The sequence below is a fragment of the Ochotona curzoniae genome, unplaced genomic scaffold (assembly GCF_017591425.1).
Source record: "Ochotona curzoniae isolate NIBS_2020 unplaced genomic scaffold, NIBS_Ocur_1.0 contig_2754, whole genome shotgun sequence".
Taxonomy (NCBI): domain Eukaryota; kingdom Metazoa; phylum Chordata; class Mammalia; order Lagomorpha; family Ochotonidae; genus Ochotona; species Ochotona curzoniae.
In genome coordinates this window covers 20,684,891-20,703,038 of record NW_024465582.1, presented here as the reverse complement: position 1 = coordinate 20,703,038, position 18,148 = coordinate 20,684,891, and the positions used below count along the sequence as shown (strand labels likewise).

Genomic DNA, 18,148 nt, shown 5'->3' with positions numbered 1-18,148 from the left:
CAGGCAAAAGCATGGGAACCAGGGAAATGAAATTTCTACAGGAGAGGCCAAGTGAACCATGTAGATTATGGTGAGAGATTCCAAGACGATAGCAACCCTCACAGAAGGTCTAAAGCAGCCAGTTCCGCTGGCATAGGTCAGAGGCGCCAGGCAAGGTAAGATGATGACATATGCTGTGTTTGAATGCACTAGGAAGAAATTAACAACCTGGTGAGTTTAAGAATAAATCAGAAGCATGTAAAAGCAAAGGAGGAAAAATAAGTTTTGAAGTTGCATAGTTATACAGAAAAGGGAAATAATGTAATATTTGGTTGCAAATGGAAATACAACTGAAAAAAATCACAGTAAAATAATATTATGAGATGGAAGAGGTTGGAAATAATACAGTGGGGTAGGTTAAGCAGGGTGAAAGCTAAAAACTCATTTTCCATATTGGAGATCTAGTTAGGAACATCTAAACTGAAAAATCTCATGGAGTATAGAGATTAAAATCATTTTAGCTCAAAATTGAAAGTGAGAAAGTACAAATGTTGGGAGGGAAAGTGGGCATACATTTTCTTATGCTTATTAATTAGACTTGTACATTTCTCTGTACAACATGATCAGTTTTGTAAGCCAGAATGTTTTTCTTTAGAACGTTGCTAAGTGTTTGCATTAATGATATCTGTGTCATACAAAACTTTTCTTTCCACAAGGCTACGTCTATCCCCAATTTCTCTTACATGGGAGCTCGCCTGTGTAATTACTTGTCCCATCATCTGACAATTAGCCCACAGAGTGGCAACTTTCGTCAATTGCTACTTCAAAGGTCAGTGTGAATATGAAAATTAAAGGAAATCTATTCCTAAACGTACTAGAATTTGACCATTCCTTTTTCTTAAAGACTATCTGTTACAGAAAGTTATAAGGGAAAATAGAGTACATCATTTTTATTTGCACAGTCCTAAAATTTTTAAGTTAGATTTGTCAATATTTTTTACTTAATAGTCTCTACATTTGGTTTTGTGATTAGAAGAGTCTTTCATTTTTTAAGATCTTAAAAATGGTCACTTAATATTTCTGAGGATCTGATTTAGGTAAGAATAAAAGTGAATTTATTCTTAGTGGTTTGAACTACATTTTATCATGTTGCATTTTTATATTTGCAGTTTGATTCTGGACTTTATATTCCACTTATCACTCATTCTGTTCCTTTTATCATAATTTGTCATAATTGCTATACAGAAACTCTAATATTAGAAATAACTAATCTTTTTTTGGGAGGGTGTTTTTGTTTTTGGTTTTTCATGAAAGTGTCTCCGCTGGACTTGTTTTTACCAATGAACTTTACAATGAGTGAAATCCCAGGACCTTCTTTATTTGATAGATATTTGAGAGATGATGGTTATAATCTAATTTAGGCAAAAAAGTTATTTTCAATTTTGAAAGTTTCTCTATTACTTTTCTTAAGGATATTTTCCTTACTTGTGATCCGTTGTATGGTTAAACTAGTGGAATAGAATTAAGATTATAAATGAAGACACTTAAAAATGAAGCTTTTGATGCGTATGGTACTTGAAACACACATGCAAAAGATAAGTGTGATAGCACAACTGGATAGCCACTTTACGGGAACAAACAAGTGTTTCTGTCCCAGTGCTTATACCAGAATAAATTCCAAACATGGCAGACCCCTAAACTGAAGCAGCAGATGTTAAGAAGGAAGTTGAAAATTAAACAAAAATTTTTCTTAGGTAAAATCCCCTGAAGGAAGATAAGATACCAAGAGGTCCCAAACTCGGAGAAATGAATTTATGTAACTAAAGATTATAACTTAGGAGAGGAAGGTGTAAGTTATATGAAGTGAAATAAAAGAAATTTATAACACATGACAATGAGCTCTTTTGCTTTACATGAAAAAGGGGCCTCTTAGGAGTAAGACTCCTGTCTTATGGAAATCCTTGGAATGGCTCTGAATAGATACAGTTTGGAAAAACATAAATAGCAAACCTGATGTATAATTATAACACACACTACAGCTCCTGAAAGATAGGAAAGAATGACTTTCTAGGAGATAGGATGCCTGAAATGCTCCCTTAACTCTGTTTACCACTACTTACCCTGGTGATGCCTTCTGCTTATTCAGATATTTAAAATAGGACTCACATCTGGTCCAGTCCCTGGAAATTCGGGTGTAATTGGATCATAGGGAAGCCTGGGGATGGTTTCCTGAGACCCTCTAAGTGATGCTGCTGTGTAGCCGGGGTTGAGAATAGCTTTTCTCATTCTCCCAGTGTAAGCTTCTGTGGCACTCTAATGCTGTTAAGAATGTTAATGTAGAAAAATGGTCATGTTATAACAAGTAAACACATCATTCTGCCTCTTTGAAATTGAAAAAAAGACAATGGAAGTTATCTTTTAAGCACTTAGCTATGGCTAAAGTAGTGTTAGGGATGACTTTGTTTTTTAGACTTTTCTGTTTTAAACTTTAAAGGCTTTTAGCTTCAAAAGGGTTAGGGTCTTCACACAGGTTGTAGCCATATAGAGGGGTAGGGATTTACTTTTGCAGGTATGTAATTACTGTCTCATAAAAACCAATGTGAAGGTATCTCAAAGTTTTTGGAAAATGGGCTAAATGATATTTTTGCATCAAAATAAACTTGAAATCCATATAGTATTTTTTTTTAAGTCTAGATTTCCATGAATTTTTTTTTTTTTTTTTAGATTTATTTTGAAAGTCAGTGTTACACACATAGAGGGATAGGCCGAGCTCTTCATTCACTCACTGTTTCATTTCCCAGATGGCTACAAAGGCCAGGGCTGGGCGAGGCCAAAGCCAGGCACTTCATTCAAGTCTCCCATGTGGGGGGCAAAGGACAAATACTTCAGCTGCTTCTCTCAGGCCGTTACCCAGGGACTGGAATGGAAATGGAGCAGCCGTGGGTTTCAAGCCGGCACCCAAAAGGGATGCCTACTGGCTTTACCCATCATATCACAACACCTGCCCCTCTACAGACTTTTCTTTTTTAATTATTTTTTATTGGAAAGGCAGATCAGGTTTACAGAGAGACAGAAAGATCTTCCATCTGTTGGTTCATTCCCCAAATGGCCGCAGTGGCTGGAGCTGAGCTGATTTGAAGCCAGGGGCCAGGAGCTTCTTGCAGGTCTCTTGGGCAGGTGCAAGGTCCCAAAGCTTTGGGCCATCCTCCATTGCTTTCCCAGGTCACCAGCAGGCAGCTGGAAGGGATGTAGAGCAGTCAGGACACAAACGGGCACCCATATGGGATCACATTGTAAGCAAGGTGAAGATTAGCCATTGAGCCATCGTAATGGGCCTTCTACACACTTTTTTTGAAGACTGCTCATACACATGGTTAAGATTAAACTTTAATTTTCCATGAACTTTTTCAAGTACCCTTGTATTCATAGCATTTATGGAAAAAAACAAGTTTCTTAAAAACTTGAAGTTCCAGCATTTTAACAGGAAAGCAGCCAACAAGGTGAGAATATGGCTGAGTTGGCATTAATTAACTGCTCTTTTTCATTATTAACCACAGTGTACCATTTACAAATATCTGCTTCCTGCTGTTTTCCTGATGAGGAGTTAATGAGAAAGCAACAAGTGCCTAAAACACAAACAGAAGGTAGTGCTCAGTAAGTAGAGCTGCTAACATTGGAGCTGGTATGCAGGCACAGGAAGCTATGCTGGGGTTATTGTTGGCTCCCAAACTTTCCCAGGATAAATTATTGGGCAAGAATTTATTTTTTAAAGATTTATTTATTTTTGAAAAGTCAGATACACAGAGAGGAGAAGAGACAGAGGGGAAGATTTTCCATCTGCTGATTCACTCCCCAAGTAGCCATAACAGTCGGAACTGAGCCAATCCAAAGCCAGGAGCCAGGAGCTTCTTGAAGTTCTCCCACGTGGGTGGGTGCAGAGTCCCAAGGCTTTTGACCATCCTCACTGCTTTCTCAGGCTACATACGGGGAGATGATGGGAAGTGGGGCAACAGGGATTATTAGAACCGGTGCCCAAATAGCAAGAACATTAGCTGCTGAGCCCTGTTTTTTTGTTTTTTGTTTTAAATAACACTTAACAGGCAATTTGAAATCCATGCATGCTCCATAAGCTCTCCTCTTTGTCTTTAAGAACTGTTAAAAAAAAAAAAAAGCTTTAGAGAACAAATGAATTTTGTAGCATTTTCTCATCACATTACCAATAAAATTAAATAGTACTTAAAACCCAAATTATAAGTTTTTATAAATCCATCTCAGTATAATAGATGCTGATACTAATTTGCTTTTGACCAACAGTGGAAACCTACTGTGGTTAGTTTAGGTATCTTGTGCAGCCCTGATCATGAGCTCTGGGATTTTTCTCTGAGGCATTGGGCCAATTCAGAGGAAAATAAGAGGAGGGGCGGAAATCAGTTGACGCATTCAGATGCTGAGGAAGTGAAACCAACTTAGCAGCTTTCTGTGTTGTGGTTCCAATTGGGAGATTTTCTTCACTGTAATGCTTTTCTGATATAATAGAAATTATAAGAATGGTGGACTTAAAAATTCATTTTCTTTTCAACGTTGTTGGAGCCCATGCATTTCTATATATTTTTAAAGATCTTGCAAAGTTCTTAACATCCAAAAAGGTAAAAAATATTCACAAGCTGTAAGTTACAATGTAAGATGAACTAAGTATTCCTATCAGCTTCTTAAAACAGAGCGCCTTCTTGGGAAAGGTTAATGAGCACAGCTTTGGACTGAGAGCTCTTTCCTTTGGAAATAGAGGGTCAGGGCAGTGGGACGTTGTGGTTACTGTCTGTTGCTGTGGACAGCCAAACCAACAAATGGCCGTATTGTTTAGCTTTTTAAGAAAAACAAAGCAATGTAAGATCACAAAAGTTGTCTTTATTAGGTGTCGGACTGAGTATGAAGTGAAAGATCAAGCTGCGAAAGGGGATGAAGTGACTCGGAAACGGTTTCATGCATTTGTCCTCTTCCTCGGAGAACTCTTCCTTAACCTGGAGGTGAGAATGCTGGTTTTTTTTAACTTTAACAAAAAGGGGAGTGGGAAAAAAAGAAAATGGCTCAGCACCTCCTCACAATCAGTACTTTAATAGAAGTTCTATGGCATTTTGCCCTGAGCTTGTACATGCAGAGGCCAGAGGTTTCCGACTCTTCGCTGCGATTTCACCTAGGGCCCCCCGCCTTTTTTTGTTTTTAAGATTTACTTATTTTGCAAGAGATTTGCCTCTGCTGATTCACTCTCTAAATTGCCCCAACTGCTGGGCCTATGTCAGGCCAAAATTAGGACCCAGGAACTTCATCCTGGTTTCTGCACATAAGTGGCAAGGGGTCCAAGTACTTTATCAGAGAGCTGGCTTCAAAGTGGAGCAGCTGGAACTTGAAACTGCACCTGTATAGGATGCTGATGTTGCAAGCAATGGTTTAAAGTGCTGTGCCACAGCATTGGCCCCTCACCTTTAATTGCTTAACTTTTTCTTTCTTTTTTTTTTTTTTTTAAGTTGACAGGTAGAATTTCTTTTGTGATAAGAACATTATACATTTCAAATCTACATTTTGGAGCCAGTGTTGTAGTATAGTAGGTTAAGTGGCTGAATGCTACTCCAACATCTCGTGGATGCTGGTTCAAATCCCAGCTGTTTCACTTCCCATCTATCTGCCTGTTATAGCACCTGGAAAAGCAGCAAAGATAGGCCAAGAAGAGTTGGCCTCTGCCTCTCCATGGGAGACCAAGATGAAAATTTTGGCTTTGGCCTTGTGCAGTCCCAGCTCTTGGAGCCATTTAGAGTGAATGGAAGATGGATTATCTTTGCTCTCTCTCTCCCTCTCTCTAACTCAGCTTTTTAATAAATATTTGAAAGAAACAATCATCTGTTTGTAATTTTCAACTATATACTGTATTATTAAAAATAACTAAAGTATAATCTCTTGGATTTGCTATTCCTAAATGAAAGAAGAATCTCTAATTCTCAGCCCCTAATAGTCCTTACTTGTCCATATAAATACACATGTCACAAAATTCATTTGTGTAGCCTTAGCTAAATATGTCTACGTAATATACCTGAACATTAGTGTGCAATGGGTTTACTTGGGTTTTTAGTGAATCATGTACTTTTTATAAAATACATGCTTTAAGACAACTTCAGTTTTATTTGAGCGACAGAGGACACCTGCTGGATTCACTCCAGATGTCTGCAACAGCTGGAACTTGCCAGGCCAAAGCCAAAAGCCTGAATTTAGTCTGGGTCTCCCGTGTCCCGTGTGGGTGGCTGGGTCCCAAGTCCTGGAGCCATCACCTTCTGCATCCCAAGAGGCACATTAGCAGGATGTTGGATTGGAGGCTAGAGAGCCTGACTCAGCCTAGGCATTCTGGCATGGGATGTGAATACCCCAGCAGGGTCTTTCACAGTTAATTTTTAGTTTTGAAAGGCAGGGTTGCAGAGAGGAGAGACCACATCTTCCATCCACTGGTTCACTCCCCAAATGGTTGCAATTCTGAGGCCAGGCCAAAACCAGGTGTCCAGAATTGCTTCTGAGTCTCCCATGTGGCGGGGGTAGGGGTGGTTCTGCTTTCCCAGGCCTTCAGGGAGCTGGATTGGAAATGGAGCAACCAGGTCTCAAACCAGTGCTTATATGAGATCCCTGTATCACCGGTGAAGGCTTAAATTGCTATTCCACAATGGCAGCCTCCTCACCCCCCAGTACTGACTTAATGGCTGTACTAAATGACAACCCTCAGTTTATAGCTTCTTAAACTTCGAGAATTTGTCAAAAACAGCATAATGTATACATCAAGACAAAAGACTCCACCATAAAATGCATATCTTATTCTTTTTCAGACTATGTAAGTCAAAATAAGAGTGCTGATCTACTATGTACCTTTCATGAAATCATTCTAAGAATGCTCCTCTGAGTATTTCCCATATGGAAGTAATAAGCCATGTCTGTGAGAACGTAAAGGCGGTGTAGTTCTCCAGTTCCTCACTGGTGTGCCTGGGAAGCAGTGGAGGTGGCTCAGTGCTAGCAACCCTGCCACCCACATGGGAGACCTTGATTGAGTTCCAGGTTTCAGGCCTGGCCTAGCCCAACAGTTAGCTCCAGGTGGGGATGAACCAACAGGTGGAAGATACCTCTGTGTCAGTGTTGTATGGTCAGAGAATGCTTTCTGAAATGGTGACATCAGATGAACTGAAATTTTCCTGGCCAGCTGTTGCAGCCACTTGGAGAGTGAATCATCGAACAGAAGATCTTCCTCTCTGTCTCTCCTCCTCTCTGTATATCTAACATTCCAATAAAAATCTTTAAATTTTTTTTTCCCCTGGCAATTGTATGTGAAAAATGAAAATAAGATTTTACTTATAGCTGAGTAGCTTTATTAGAGTTAATTACATATAAAGCAATTGTGATTCGGTGAAGGTACCAATATGTGCTGCTGTGACTTGTCTCTTGTTGACCTAAAGTAACTACTTTTACCAATAGTTTCTTAGCATTTAATTATATGCATTATATTTTAACATCATCACTTGTATTCTTTTGTCCTAAAAGATCAAGGGAACAAATGGACAGGTTATGAGAGCAGATATTCTTCAAGTGGGTCTTCGAGAGTTGCTGAATGCGCTTTTTTCTAATCCTGTGGATGATAACTTAATCTGTGCAGTGAAATTACTGAAGGTAGGCATTTAAATAAATCTTTTATTCATTTAATTTATAATTTGTAGGAAAACTGTAGTACATAACTAGATTTCTACTTTAAAGTTAAATACTGATGTTTTAACTTGGTTTTTTAACAAAAGAAATATGCAAGGGTCCTTCAAAAAATAGTGGGAAACTACTGTTAAAAGATGAGTGTGTGTTTTTTTTTTAAATCTTCACATAATTTTTCTATAGTACACATTTTCCTTGAACTTTTGAAACCTACATCTGGAGACTTCTGATACTAAATTAGACATCTTGGGCCCGGAGTAGTGGCCTAGCGGCTAAAGTCCTTGCCTTGAATGCCCCAGGATCCTATATGGGCGCCAGTTCTAATCCTGGCAGCCCTGCTTCCCATCCAGCTCCCTGCCTGTGGCCTGGGAAAGGAGTCAAGGGCAGCCCAAAGCCCTAGGACCCTGCACCCATGTGGGAGACCTGGAGGAAGTCCCTGGCTCCTGGCTTTGGATCAGCACAGCACTGGCCATTGCAGTCACTTGGGGAGTGAAACAACAGATGGAAGATATTCCTCTCTGTCTCTCCTCCTCTCTGTATATCTGCCTTTCCAATAAAAATAAAATAAATTTAAAAATAAACCATTTTAAAAAATAATAAATTAGGGCCTGGCACGATAGCATAGTCGTTAAAGTCCTCACCTTGCATGCTCCAGGATCCCATATGGTCACCGGTTCTGATCCCGGTGGCCCTGCATCCCATCCAGCTCCCTGCCTGTGGCTTGGGAAAGCAGCTGAAGACGACCCAAAGCCTTGGGACCCTGCACCCGCTTGGGAGACCTACAAGAAGTTCCTTACTCCTGGCTTCAGATTGGCTCAGCTCTGGCTGTTGCGGTCACTTGGGGAGTGAACCATCAGATGAAGATCTTCCTCTCTGTCTCTCCTTCTCTGTATATCTGACCTTTCCAATAAAAATAAATCTTTTAAAAACCAATAAATTAGACATCTTTTAATTTCTCCATTATCATTTTGAAGTCCTCTCATATACTCTAAGAAACAAAATTTGGAAATGAGAAAGTGAAAGTCCTTCGTCCATCAACCTCTGTAAACTCCCCGTGATTCCCTCCTTGTGTCTGAGTGTGAACTCCATTTATAAGGTCTTATTTAGTTGTGGCCTTTTTATTTGTCACTTGATAAAATTTCTTAAATCTTTCCATGGAACACAGATAACCACTTTGTTGAGTAACTTTTTAGTACCCCATTGTGTGCAATTTGTCATTTTTTCATTTGAATGTTTGCAGTTTTGCTACTGAATTACAATGCTACTACTCTTTCATCCTTTTTTTTTCTTTATTACAAAGGCAGATTTTGAGACAAAGATCTCCCATCTGCTGGTTCACTCACCAAATGGCTGCAGTGGCTGGAGCTGAGCCAATCAGGAGCCAGGAGCCTCCTCCAGGTCTTCCACATGGGTACAAGGTCCTAAGGCTTTGGTCCACCCTCTGCTACTTTCCCAGGCCAGAAGCAGAGAGCTGGACGGAGAGTGGAGCAGTCAGAACATGAACCTATACCCATATGAGTGCTTGCAAGTGGAGGATTAACTAGTTGAGCTATTGTGCTATCCCCTAGTAATCTTTAATCTTTCTAATGCAGATATTTCTTCAGGTTAGATTCTAAAAGATAGATTTGAGGAATCAGGAATCTTGTATACTTTTTAAAGATATATTTATTTTATTGGAAAGGCAGATATACTGAGAGGTGGCCGCAACGGCTGGTGCTGTGCCGATCCCAATCCAGGATCCAGGAACTTCCTTCCAGGTATCCCATGCGGGTGCAGGTTCCCAGGCTTTGGGCCATCCTTGACAGCTTTTCCCAGGCCACAAACAGGGAGCTGGATTGGAAGTGGAGCTGCCGGGATTAGAACCGGTGTCCATATGGGATCCTGGCATGTTCAAGGTGAGGACCTTAACCATTACGCTATCGCTTGGGCCCTCTTGTACACTTTTATAGTGATAAGTAACGAGGTGCACTAGTCCCAAGTGTCAGACCAGAGTGTATCGTACCAATGGTGAAGTATGTGGATTTAATCAGTTATGGGTTTTGTTTTGGCATAGATCCTGAGTGTAAATTTGCATTTTATGATCACTAATTTAATCATTTCTTCATGTTTATTGGCCATTTACTAATTTTATGAATTGTCTATTTATATCCTTAACTTCTTGAAGCAGATTTTCCTTTTTTTGTTTAGATTTTTCTATTTTTGTAACTTGCTGCTTATTTCAAACAATATTATTAAAATGTAATAGCCAGCCTTAGTCATTTAGGGAATATAAATGCCTTCAAAAATTTTTGAGAAAATGAAGCTAAAAGGTTGTGTACATTAGCCACGATTAGAGTTCCACTGTAGTTTCCCTTCATCAATAAAAAAGTAATTCTAGAAATCACTGAATCTGTTAAATATTAGTTTAAAAATTTAGGTAGCCAAAAAAAAATTGGGCATCTGACTAAATGATGAGCAGAGAGTTGAATATCTGACATATCGAATTAATCCACAAGAATAATTGAACTGCCTCTAATATTTTACTTCTGAGAATTTCTATACTGTATTTTACAAATGCCTACATTTTAGTTGACAGGATCCGTTTTGGAAGATGCCTGGAAGGAAAAAGCCAAGACTGATATGGAAGAAATTATTCAGAGAATTGAAAACGTTGTCCTCGATGCCAACTGCAGCAGGTGGGACAGTGTGGGTGGGCAGTACTCCTTCTCTTGCTTCCTGTGTGGCGGTGGTTTTCTATTCTGTACTTGACAATTGTAATTGATATCTTGCAGATTGATAAAATTTTTTTAACGGTATAATATTTTACCTATGATTTCTGCTCAATAGCCACTTTTGTTCAATTTCATTTAGAATTTTTTCCTGTGGAATGATTTGAATTTAGTGAAAAATAAAGATGCAGACTTCAGCCTTTCAAAAAATATTTCGGTAAAGTACTACCAGAAGTATTACAGAAGAGAAAAATGAAAGGATAGGCACTATCTTTAAAAACCATGTAGTCACAGTTATGGAGCAAATTTCAAGACCTGATTTTGTTTTGAAGTGAATTTATGTCATGGGAAAAGTTCAGAAAAAGCATTGGTAGTATCTGTTAAATTTAGTGAATAAGGTTTTAGGCATCTGTGATATTTGAAAGCCTGCCACACTTACAGTGAGTATACTTTAGCTCATTTTCGGCTCTTGTCGCAGAGACGTAAAGCAGATGCTCCTGAAGCTGGTGGAGCTCCGGTCGAGTAACTGGGGTAGAGTCCATGCAACTTCAACCTACAGAGAAGCAACACCTGAGAATGATCCTAACTACTTCATGGTATGTTTGTAGTCATAGTTGGTTCTGTTTTGGAATTTCAATAAGTTTTATGCAGTTATTCCTGTTTGACTTAGGATCACCTACCTTCCAACCTAGCACATAAATGGAAGCAAATTAAATTCTAGGGAGAGAAAGGGACAGACTAAAAGATCCATCAACGACAAGGGAGGCTGAAAAGGATGCCAGGAAGCTGTTAGAACCAGAGATCTGCATCTTAGACTGGTCCATATTGTGTTAAATATTAAAGTAAAATAACATAAAAACAATCAGGGATGCCCTCAGTCTGCTGACATGACCCAGTGTGAATGGCTGTGGAAGAGTGCCCCTAGAACCTGGTCTTGGGAATCAGTAAAGAAATGGAAGATGGAAAGAAAATCATACCTGAAAATAAGCTAACCAAGCCTGAAACAATGCACAATAGAACAATTGGTAGTAAATATCACAGACAATAAGTAGCAAGATTAGAGTCACAAGGACTTGAGATGATAGAGGAAAAATGTGAAACCATAGACTTTTCTGGGAAAGTGAAAATGGCTGCTAAGAAATGTCCTTTTGTGTCTCAGGTTTGGTTTGTTTTGTCATATTCTTGCATTGTCAGGAGTAGATATGTGATATTAGCTATGATTTATTAATCCATGTACTTTAAGAGATTCTATAATGAGTAGAAGTGTATAATCACTTTGATTCATCCTAGAATGAACCAACATTTTATACATCCGATGGTGTTCCCTTCACCGCAGCTGATCCAGGTATGTTTTCTCAATCATTTTCTCCCAAGATTTTGGTAAATAGTGTATCCTAGAAAGCCCATCAGCACCACCACAGAATTCTGTTTCACAGAGTCACATCATTCCACATGAGAAAGATTTGTCTCCTGTATTGTTTGGAGACCATGTGTGCCATTTCAGATGAAAATCTGACTGTGTAGTGTTGATCTGCACTTTACAGTAGGAGATAGGAGGAACTCTCAATGAAATACCACCATTGTTACCACCCATTTTTGTAGTACTCTTACTGATTAGAAAGGAGGGAAAAGATGGTCCTGGTTTCCCATAGTTAGCGATTTACCAAAATGGGTTAAAACTGAGAGTTGATTTCCAGCCGATGATTCAGAGTTAATTACATCTGCATGCTTCCTTTTCTAGACACAGGCGTTTAAAACACTGTTTTCATTGTGATGAACGACACTATAAGGTCAGCAAGAGAAATTTTTCCTGCTTAGTACAAATTACAACCAGCTTTATTGTCCAGTTTTCCCATTACCTTCCTCCGGAGAGCAGTCATTGGCCATCTTCTATGTCTAAAACAAAGGTGTTTTCTTTAAGGAGAGAATGTAGCATTAAGTTACAGGCTGTGAATGTTGTCACCTTCACTAAATGTTGCTGCATTGGTTTCTGCATGAATTTGCCATCTTATATTCCCAGCAACAGTATGTGAGAGTTCCTGCTGCTTGTCTTTGACAGCTCTTTCTGTTAAACTTAGTTTTTGTTAGTGTGATAGTGTATTCTTCATCTTGCTGCCATGTTAGTTCCCTGGCATGTGGTAATTTCTTTTCCTGGTTTCTGTTGACCTTTTGATTTCTTTAAGAATTACCTGTTTTATCCTCTTTGCCCCTGTATCTGCTAAGCTAATTTGTCTTATTTGTAATTCTTTATACAACTTGGAAAAAAGTGATTCCTAATTGGCTGAGGGTTTCGGTTTATCTTTTCCACCTCCACTTTGCATTCCTAAATGTGTCGTCATACAGCAGCTTTGTTTTAATGTAAACAAAATTTATAACTCCTGCTTTGGCTTTCTGTGATCTGAAAAACTTTAACACTTTCAAATTGAGTTTTCTCATAAGAATGATACTTTTGCTATTTTCATATTTAGCTCCTTTACGCACCTGGCTATATTTTTATATATAGGATATAATGGAGTCAAAATATTTTTTCCCTAAGCTATTATCTTAGCAACAGGCATGAACAGTTCTTTCTTTGTGCAACATGTAACTGCCCTACAATCCTGTGTCTCTGCTGAGCTCTTTTCTGCTAATCTCTGTCTACGCCAAGACTTCACTCTGAAGTTGTCCTTCCTTGCTGTCATAAATGCAGTGTCTAAGCCAACTCTTCCTCTTCACTGATGTTTCAGATTGCTTTGACTTCATTGTGATTCTTTGTCTAATCTGTGTATCCTATTTCCAGTGACTATTTTTTTATAGGAATCCCATTTCTCAAACTGAATTTCATTTCTGCATTTTATTCAAATAATCTTGACCCTTTCAGATCATTTTTTCTCATCCCAGATCTTTGTGTTAGATTATCTCAGAAGAGTTGTCTCTTATGTCATTATTATAAGCTTATTTTTAATGGTCTGCCTTAAACTTTTAAAGTTAAATCATTTTCCAATGAGAGAAAAGTAACAAAAACAGAGCTGTACAAAAAATATCCATGTACCCTTTACCGGATGTAACTAGCACTTTGTTCACTTTGTTACTTGTGCTCTCTCCAGAGCATTTGCAAGCTAAGTTAGACGACAGCCTTGTATGAATACTTCCATATTTTAACTGTCTTCTTGAGAACTCCCCCTGGCTTGGACTTCAGGCCCGCGAATCCAGAATGGTTGCGGGTCTGCTTCTGCTAGTAGCCACAGGGATATTGCTGACTTGACAAGTTATTACTTTCTTGTCAAGGGGCTCTTTATGTGGGCAGTAGAAATTTGAAGTGCCAGGGCAAGTATTAAAAATTTCCTGGAGATTCCCCTTCTTGAGTGCTCTGTCCCCATTGCAAACTCAGACAGAAGCAGCCAGGATTCCTGGCCATCTCTGCCAGTTAAGAAGATTCCCGTTTTATTTTTTTTCATGGGTGTCCTTTTACTTAAGGTAACAGTCTTTGAAGGGTCAAAGATTTGCAAGGAAAGAGGGAGGTGGAGCATGGATCCCAGCTTTCTGTTTGACCTGAGCCTAAGATCTTGCCTTCCGACCATTTTGTGGTTTTCAAATCCAGATCCCTTTTATATCCTAAGACCAGTGTTGTTTGTCATCTTCCTTGCCGCATGAGCAGCAATTGTAGATGGCTTTTAGTCCCTGCTTGTGGCCTGGGAAAGCAGTCGAGGACGGCCCAAAACCTTGGGACCCTGCACACACATGGGAGACCTGGAAGAGCTCCTGGCTTCAAATCGACGCAGTACCGGCCTTTGTGGTCTCTTGGGGAGTGAACCATCAGACGGAAGACATTTCTCTCTTTGTCTCTCCTCCTCTCTGTATATCTACCTTTCCAATAAAATAAATATTTTTAAAAAAAGATTGTCTCTAAATTGCCAAAATTAGATGTTGAAATATCCAGTGTAATTATGCTGTCAAAATTTGATGTGGCTTCTGTTTTTATTTGGAACGTAGAGTTACAGTGAGAAAAAAGAGACACAAAGAATCTTTTATCCACTGGTTCATTACACAAATGGGCACAAATGGCCAGGGCTGGACCAGGCTGAAGCCAGGAGCCTGAAGCTTCTTCTAGGTCTCCCAAGAGGCACAAATACTTGGACCATCTTCTGTTGCTTTTACTGGGGCATTAGCAGGGGGCTAGGTCAGAAGAGGAGCAGCCAGGACTCAAAGTGGTGCCTATATGGGTGCCATCGTTACAGGACAACACTAGTACAAGTGACTTCTTAAAACACTGATTTTAAAAGGTACACAGTAACTGCCCAAAACAGTTGGCTGGCAGAGAGCTATAGAAGCTGTCTGGCTTAGGCGTATCTAATTCAGGGAAGATTGGCAAAGCTAAATCATTTGCCAAGTAGCTGCCTTCCTACTGTGTCTAAGGGTAGAATAGAATCATTTCTGTGCTCAGGGCCTTGACAGTTAATCCTCACTTGATTGGGAAACATGGCCCGGTTTCTGTTAGCTACTACAGATAGCTTCCTTTACCATCTATGCAATAGTAATGGAGAGCTGGCAACTAGGAGTATTTGATATTGGTGCCCTTTCTAGAAGGAAATACAGCTTAGGAAGGCTTTTCTTCCCCAGTAGTCCTATAACCAATCTTGTGCGTGTAAGAGAACAGTGAAGAATGAGGGCAGCACAGTATTAGATTAGACCTAGTGTGGTACAGTGCCTCTGATTTTCAACCCAGTTAGAAGGGTAGTTATATCATTATTTTAATGTTTCCAAATACTTTGTGGAAGTACAAAAGCAAGCCATATTCGAATATAAGTTTTCTAAAAGCCATTTCTATAATTCTGACTTTTCTGCTGTTTAAACATTGGACCTACTTAAATGGAAAGTAATATTAAAAAAAATTTTAGGAGCATCAGGTTGTTTCATATTTTTCTCCTCAGCATTTAGTTTTTCTCTAATGTTTCCTAGATTACCAAGAAAAATATCAAGAATTACTTGAACGAGAAGATTTTTTCCCAGATTATGAAGAAAATGGAACAGATTTATCCGGGGCTGGTGATCCGTAAGTTGCTTTTTTGAAAGGTTACTAGATTTCATGATGAAATTTCTATAGCGAATTTGTGGATGGAGATTTGGCTAGAGAAAAGAAAACTGAAAAAGTGGCATTGGATTTGAAAGTTACAGTATGTTATACGTATGTTTATATAATACAAATTGTCAGAAAATTGTTATACTGTGATTCTGAATATTTGTTGATCCAGAAAAAAACTATTTATATTTTGTCCATTTGTAAAAATAAATATGCATTTAAGAATATTTTACTGTTATACCTAGATGTGAAAATAATAACTTCCAATATTTTAAGATTTGGGGCAATTACTCTACCTGCTGATCCATCTTTAAAACACTGTATTTCTCATTAAGTTTTCTTTTTTTTTTTCTTTAAAGATTTATTTTTATTATTTTTTCATTGGAAAGGCGGATATACAGAGAGGAGAGACAGAGAGGAAGATCTTCCGTCCAATGATTCACTCCCCAAGTGAGCACAACGGGCCGATACTATGCCGATCCAAAGCCAGGAGCCTCTTCCGGGTCTCCCACGTGGGTGCAGGTTCCCAAAGCTTTGGGCTGTCCTCTGCTGCTTTCCCAGGCCACAGGCAGGGAGCTGGAAGGGAAGCGGGGCTGCCGGGATTAGAACCGGCGCCCATATGGGATCCCGGGCGTGCAAGGCAAGGACCTTTAACCACTTGCGCCACCGCGCTGGGCCCTCATTAAGTTTTCTTAAGAGCCTAATGAGAAAACTTCAGATGCTCAACAGCCTCCTGGCACATGGTAAAAAGTCTCAGATTTGAGCTGTTACAGGAACAAGAGTAAAGGGAACAGGTTACCCAGCATGATGGCTCAACTGGCTACCACCCTCTGCAAGTGCCAGCAACCTCTGTGGTGCCAGTTCGAGTCCCAACTGTTCCACTTCCCATCCAGCTCTGTGCTTACAGCCTGGGAAAGTAGTGGAGGATGGCTCAAAGCCTTGAGACCCTGTACCCACACGGGAGACTTGGAGGAAACTCCTGGCTTTGGATTGGCTTAGTTCTGGCCATTGTGGCCACTTGGGGAATAAACCAGTGGATTGAAAATCTTTCTGTGCTCTCTGTAAATCTGCCTTTCCAATAAAAATCTTAAATAAATAAATAAAAACAGACTACTATATAAAAATGTTTGGGCTAATAGGAAGATATGTCTCTAGGTAGTGTAACTGCTTCTTGATAATTTATATATTTACATTATTATTGGCCAACCCCCAACTTTATATATAGAAGCTTCAAAAACTATGTTGAAAATGAAAGTAAAGTTTGTTAGCACAGAACTGTGAAATCCGTGGAAAGTTTTCCCTATGATTACATTTGTCAGTAACTTTTAAAAAAAATCACACATAAAGGTTTCAATGTTTTTTGTGCCAATGTAAACTTAAAATTGAATTTCTAATGAGCTTTTTAAATTTACCTAGAATGTCCAGTTTTTAACTTTTAAGATTGCTATAGCCTAAAATAATAGGGACTTGTAATCAGTGTGAATTTGACTTGTCAAATTATACCCTTGATTGAGGAGTGCCACTTACATAATTAATCAGTCTAAGAAAGTTGTTTACAGGGTTTTTGGGTTTCATTGCTTAGCATCTCAGATTTTCCAAATGGAAAAGCAGTAAACTCATGGGACATTTTGCTTCTTTTGCAGATACTTGGATGATATTGATGATGAGATGGACCCAGAGATAGAAGAAGCTTATGAAAAGTTTTGTTTGGAATCAGAGCGTAAGCGAAAGCAATAAAGTAAATTTCAGTGTATCAGTTTTATAAAACAGTTTAGGTATGGTGATTTAGCAGAATGCAGGACAGCAAGAAAATTTGTTATATCAAATTAAGGATCTTGAGTTACGTTACTAATGTATGCAACTTTAATTTTGTTTAACACTTATCTGCCAAAATAAACTTTATTCCCTATAACTTAAAATGTGTATATATATAAAATAGATTATTATGTACAGTTAATTCTGTTTTGGCTGCAATAAAATTGATTTTGAAATAAATGTTGGAAGTAAATTTTGCTAGCTGGTTAGACACATTAAACCTAGTTTCTTGAGAAAAAATCGTAGCCTTGGAAATACATATAATCGCAAAAATGTAGCGACCTAGCAACCTTCTTTTTTTTTTCCCCTCAAGATACAAGTCTTACAGCTAGTAAGTTTGACATTTAGTGTATCAGTAATTGAGTTTCCAATATGAACTACAACATGGAAATCTTCACAAAATCTTGGAATATATCCTTGACAACTGATTTACATCTGCACATGCTGTTGGATACCAAGGGGGCTTTTAAACTGTCATTTAAAGATTAATAATAAATATAAAAATAATAAATAAAAAGCTTAGAGAACTCCTAGCTCAGCAACCAAGACTCTCTAGCGAGGATTAATTGCAATTCCAGGATTGCTCTGTTTTTCTACTTATGTTCACTCCCTGACCCTAAGGCCAGGAACATTGTTCCACTTTATCTATATGGTTTTCTCACTTGCACTTTGTAGCATGGGTTGCATTAACTTTTGTACTAGAGAATTTTACTAGATATTGATCATTCAAATTTTCACTTTCAGACACACTGAAGATCACTTTTCTGATACACTTTACTAGAATGTGGTACCACTTCAACTCTATTTAATATTTTTACTGACTGTCAAATCTTTTTCCAACTAAAGGCAACTTCTGTACAAA

General features: G+C 38.7%; 1 protein-coding gene across 3 annotated transcripts in view; it reads left to right on the top strand.

Moving 5' to 3' along the window:
* PAIP1 (poly(A) binding protein interacting protein 1) overlaps nt 1–17,462 on the top strand; it is a 33,905-nt gene extending 16,443 nt beyond the window's left edge. For all 3 annotated transcript variants that reach the window (XM_040977513.1, XM_040977512.1, XM_040977514.1), the window contains 8 exons: nt 696–808; nt 4,892–5,003; nt 7,546–7,671; nt 10,273–10,379; nt 10,891–11,008; nt 11,703–11,757; nt 15,351–15,444; nt 17,115–17,462. In XM_040977513.1, coding sequence (XP_040833447.1) covers nt 696–808; nt 4,892–5,003; nt 7,546–7,671; nt 10,273–10,379; nt 10,891–11,008; nt 11,703–11,757; nt 15,351–15,444; nt 17,115–17,208 — 819 coding nt within the window. In that variant the 3' untranslated portion in view covers nt 17,209–17,462. The remainder of the gene's footprint in view (nt 1–695; nt 809–4,891; nt 5,004–7,545; nt 7,672–10,272; nt 10,380–10,890; nt 11,009–11,702; nt 11,758–15,350; nt 15,445–17,114) is intronic.
* Nucleotides 17,463–18,148: the final 686 nt, after the last annotated feature.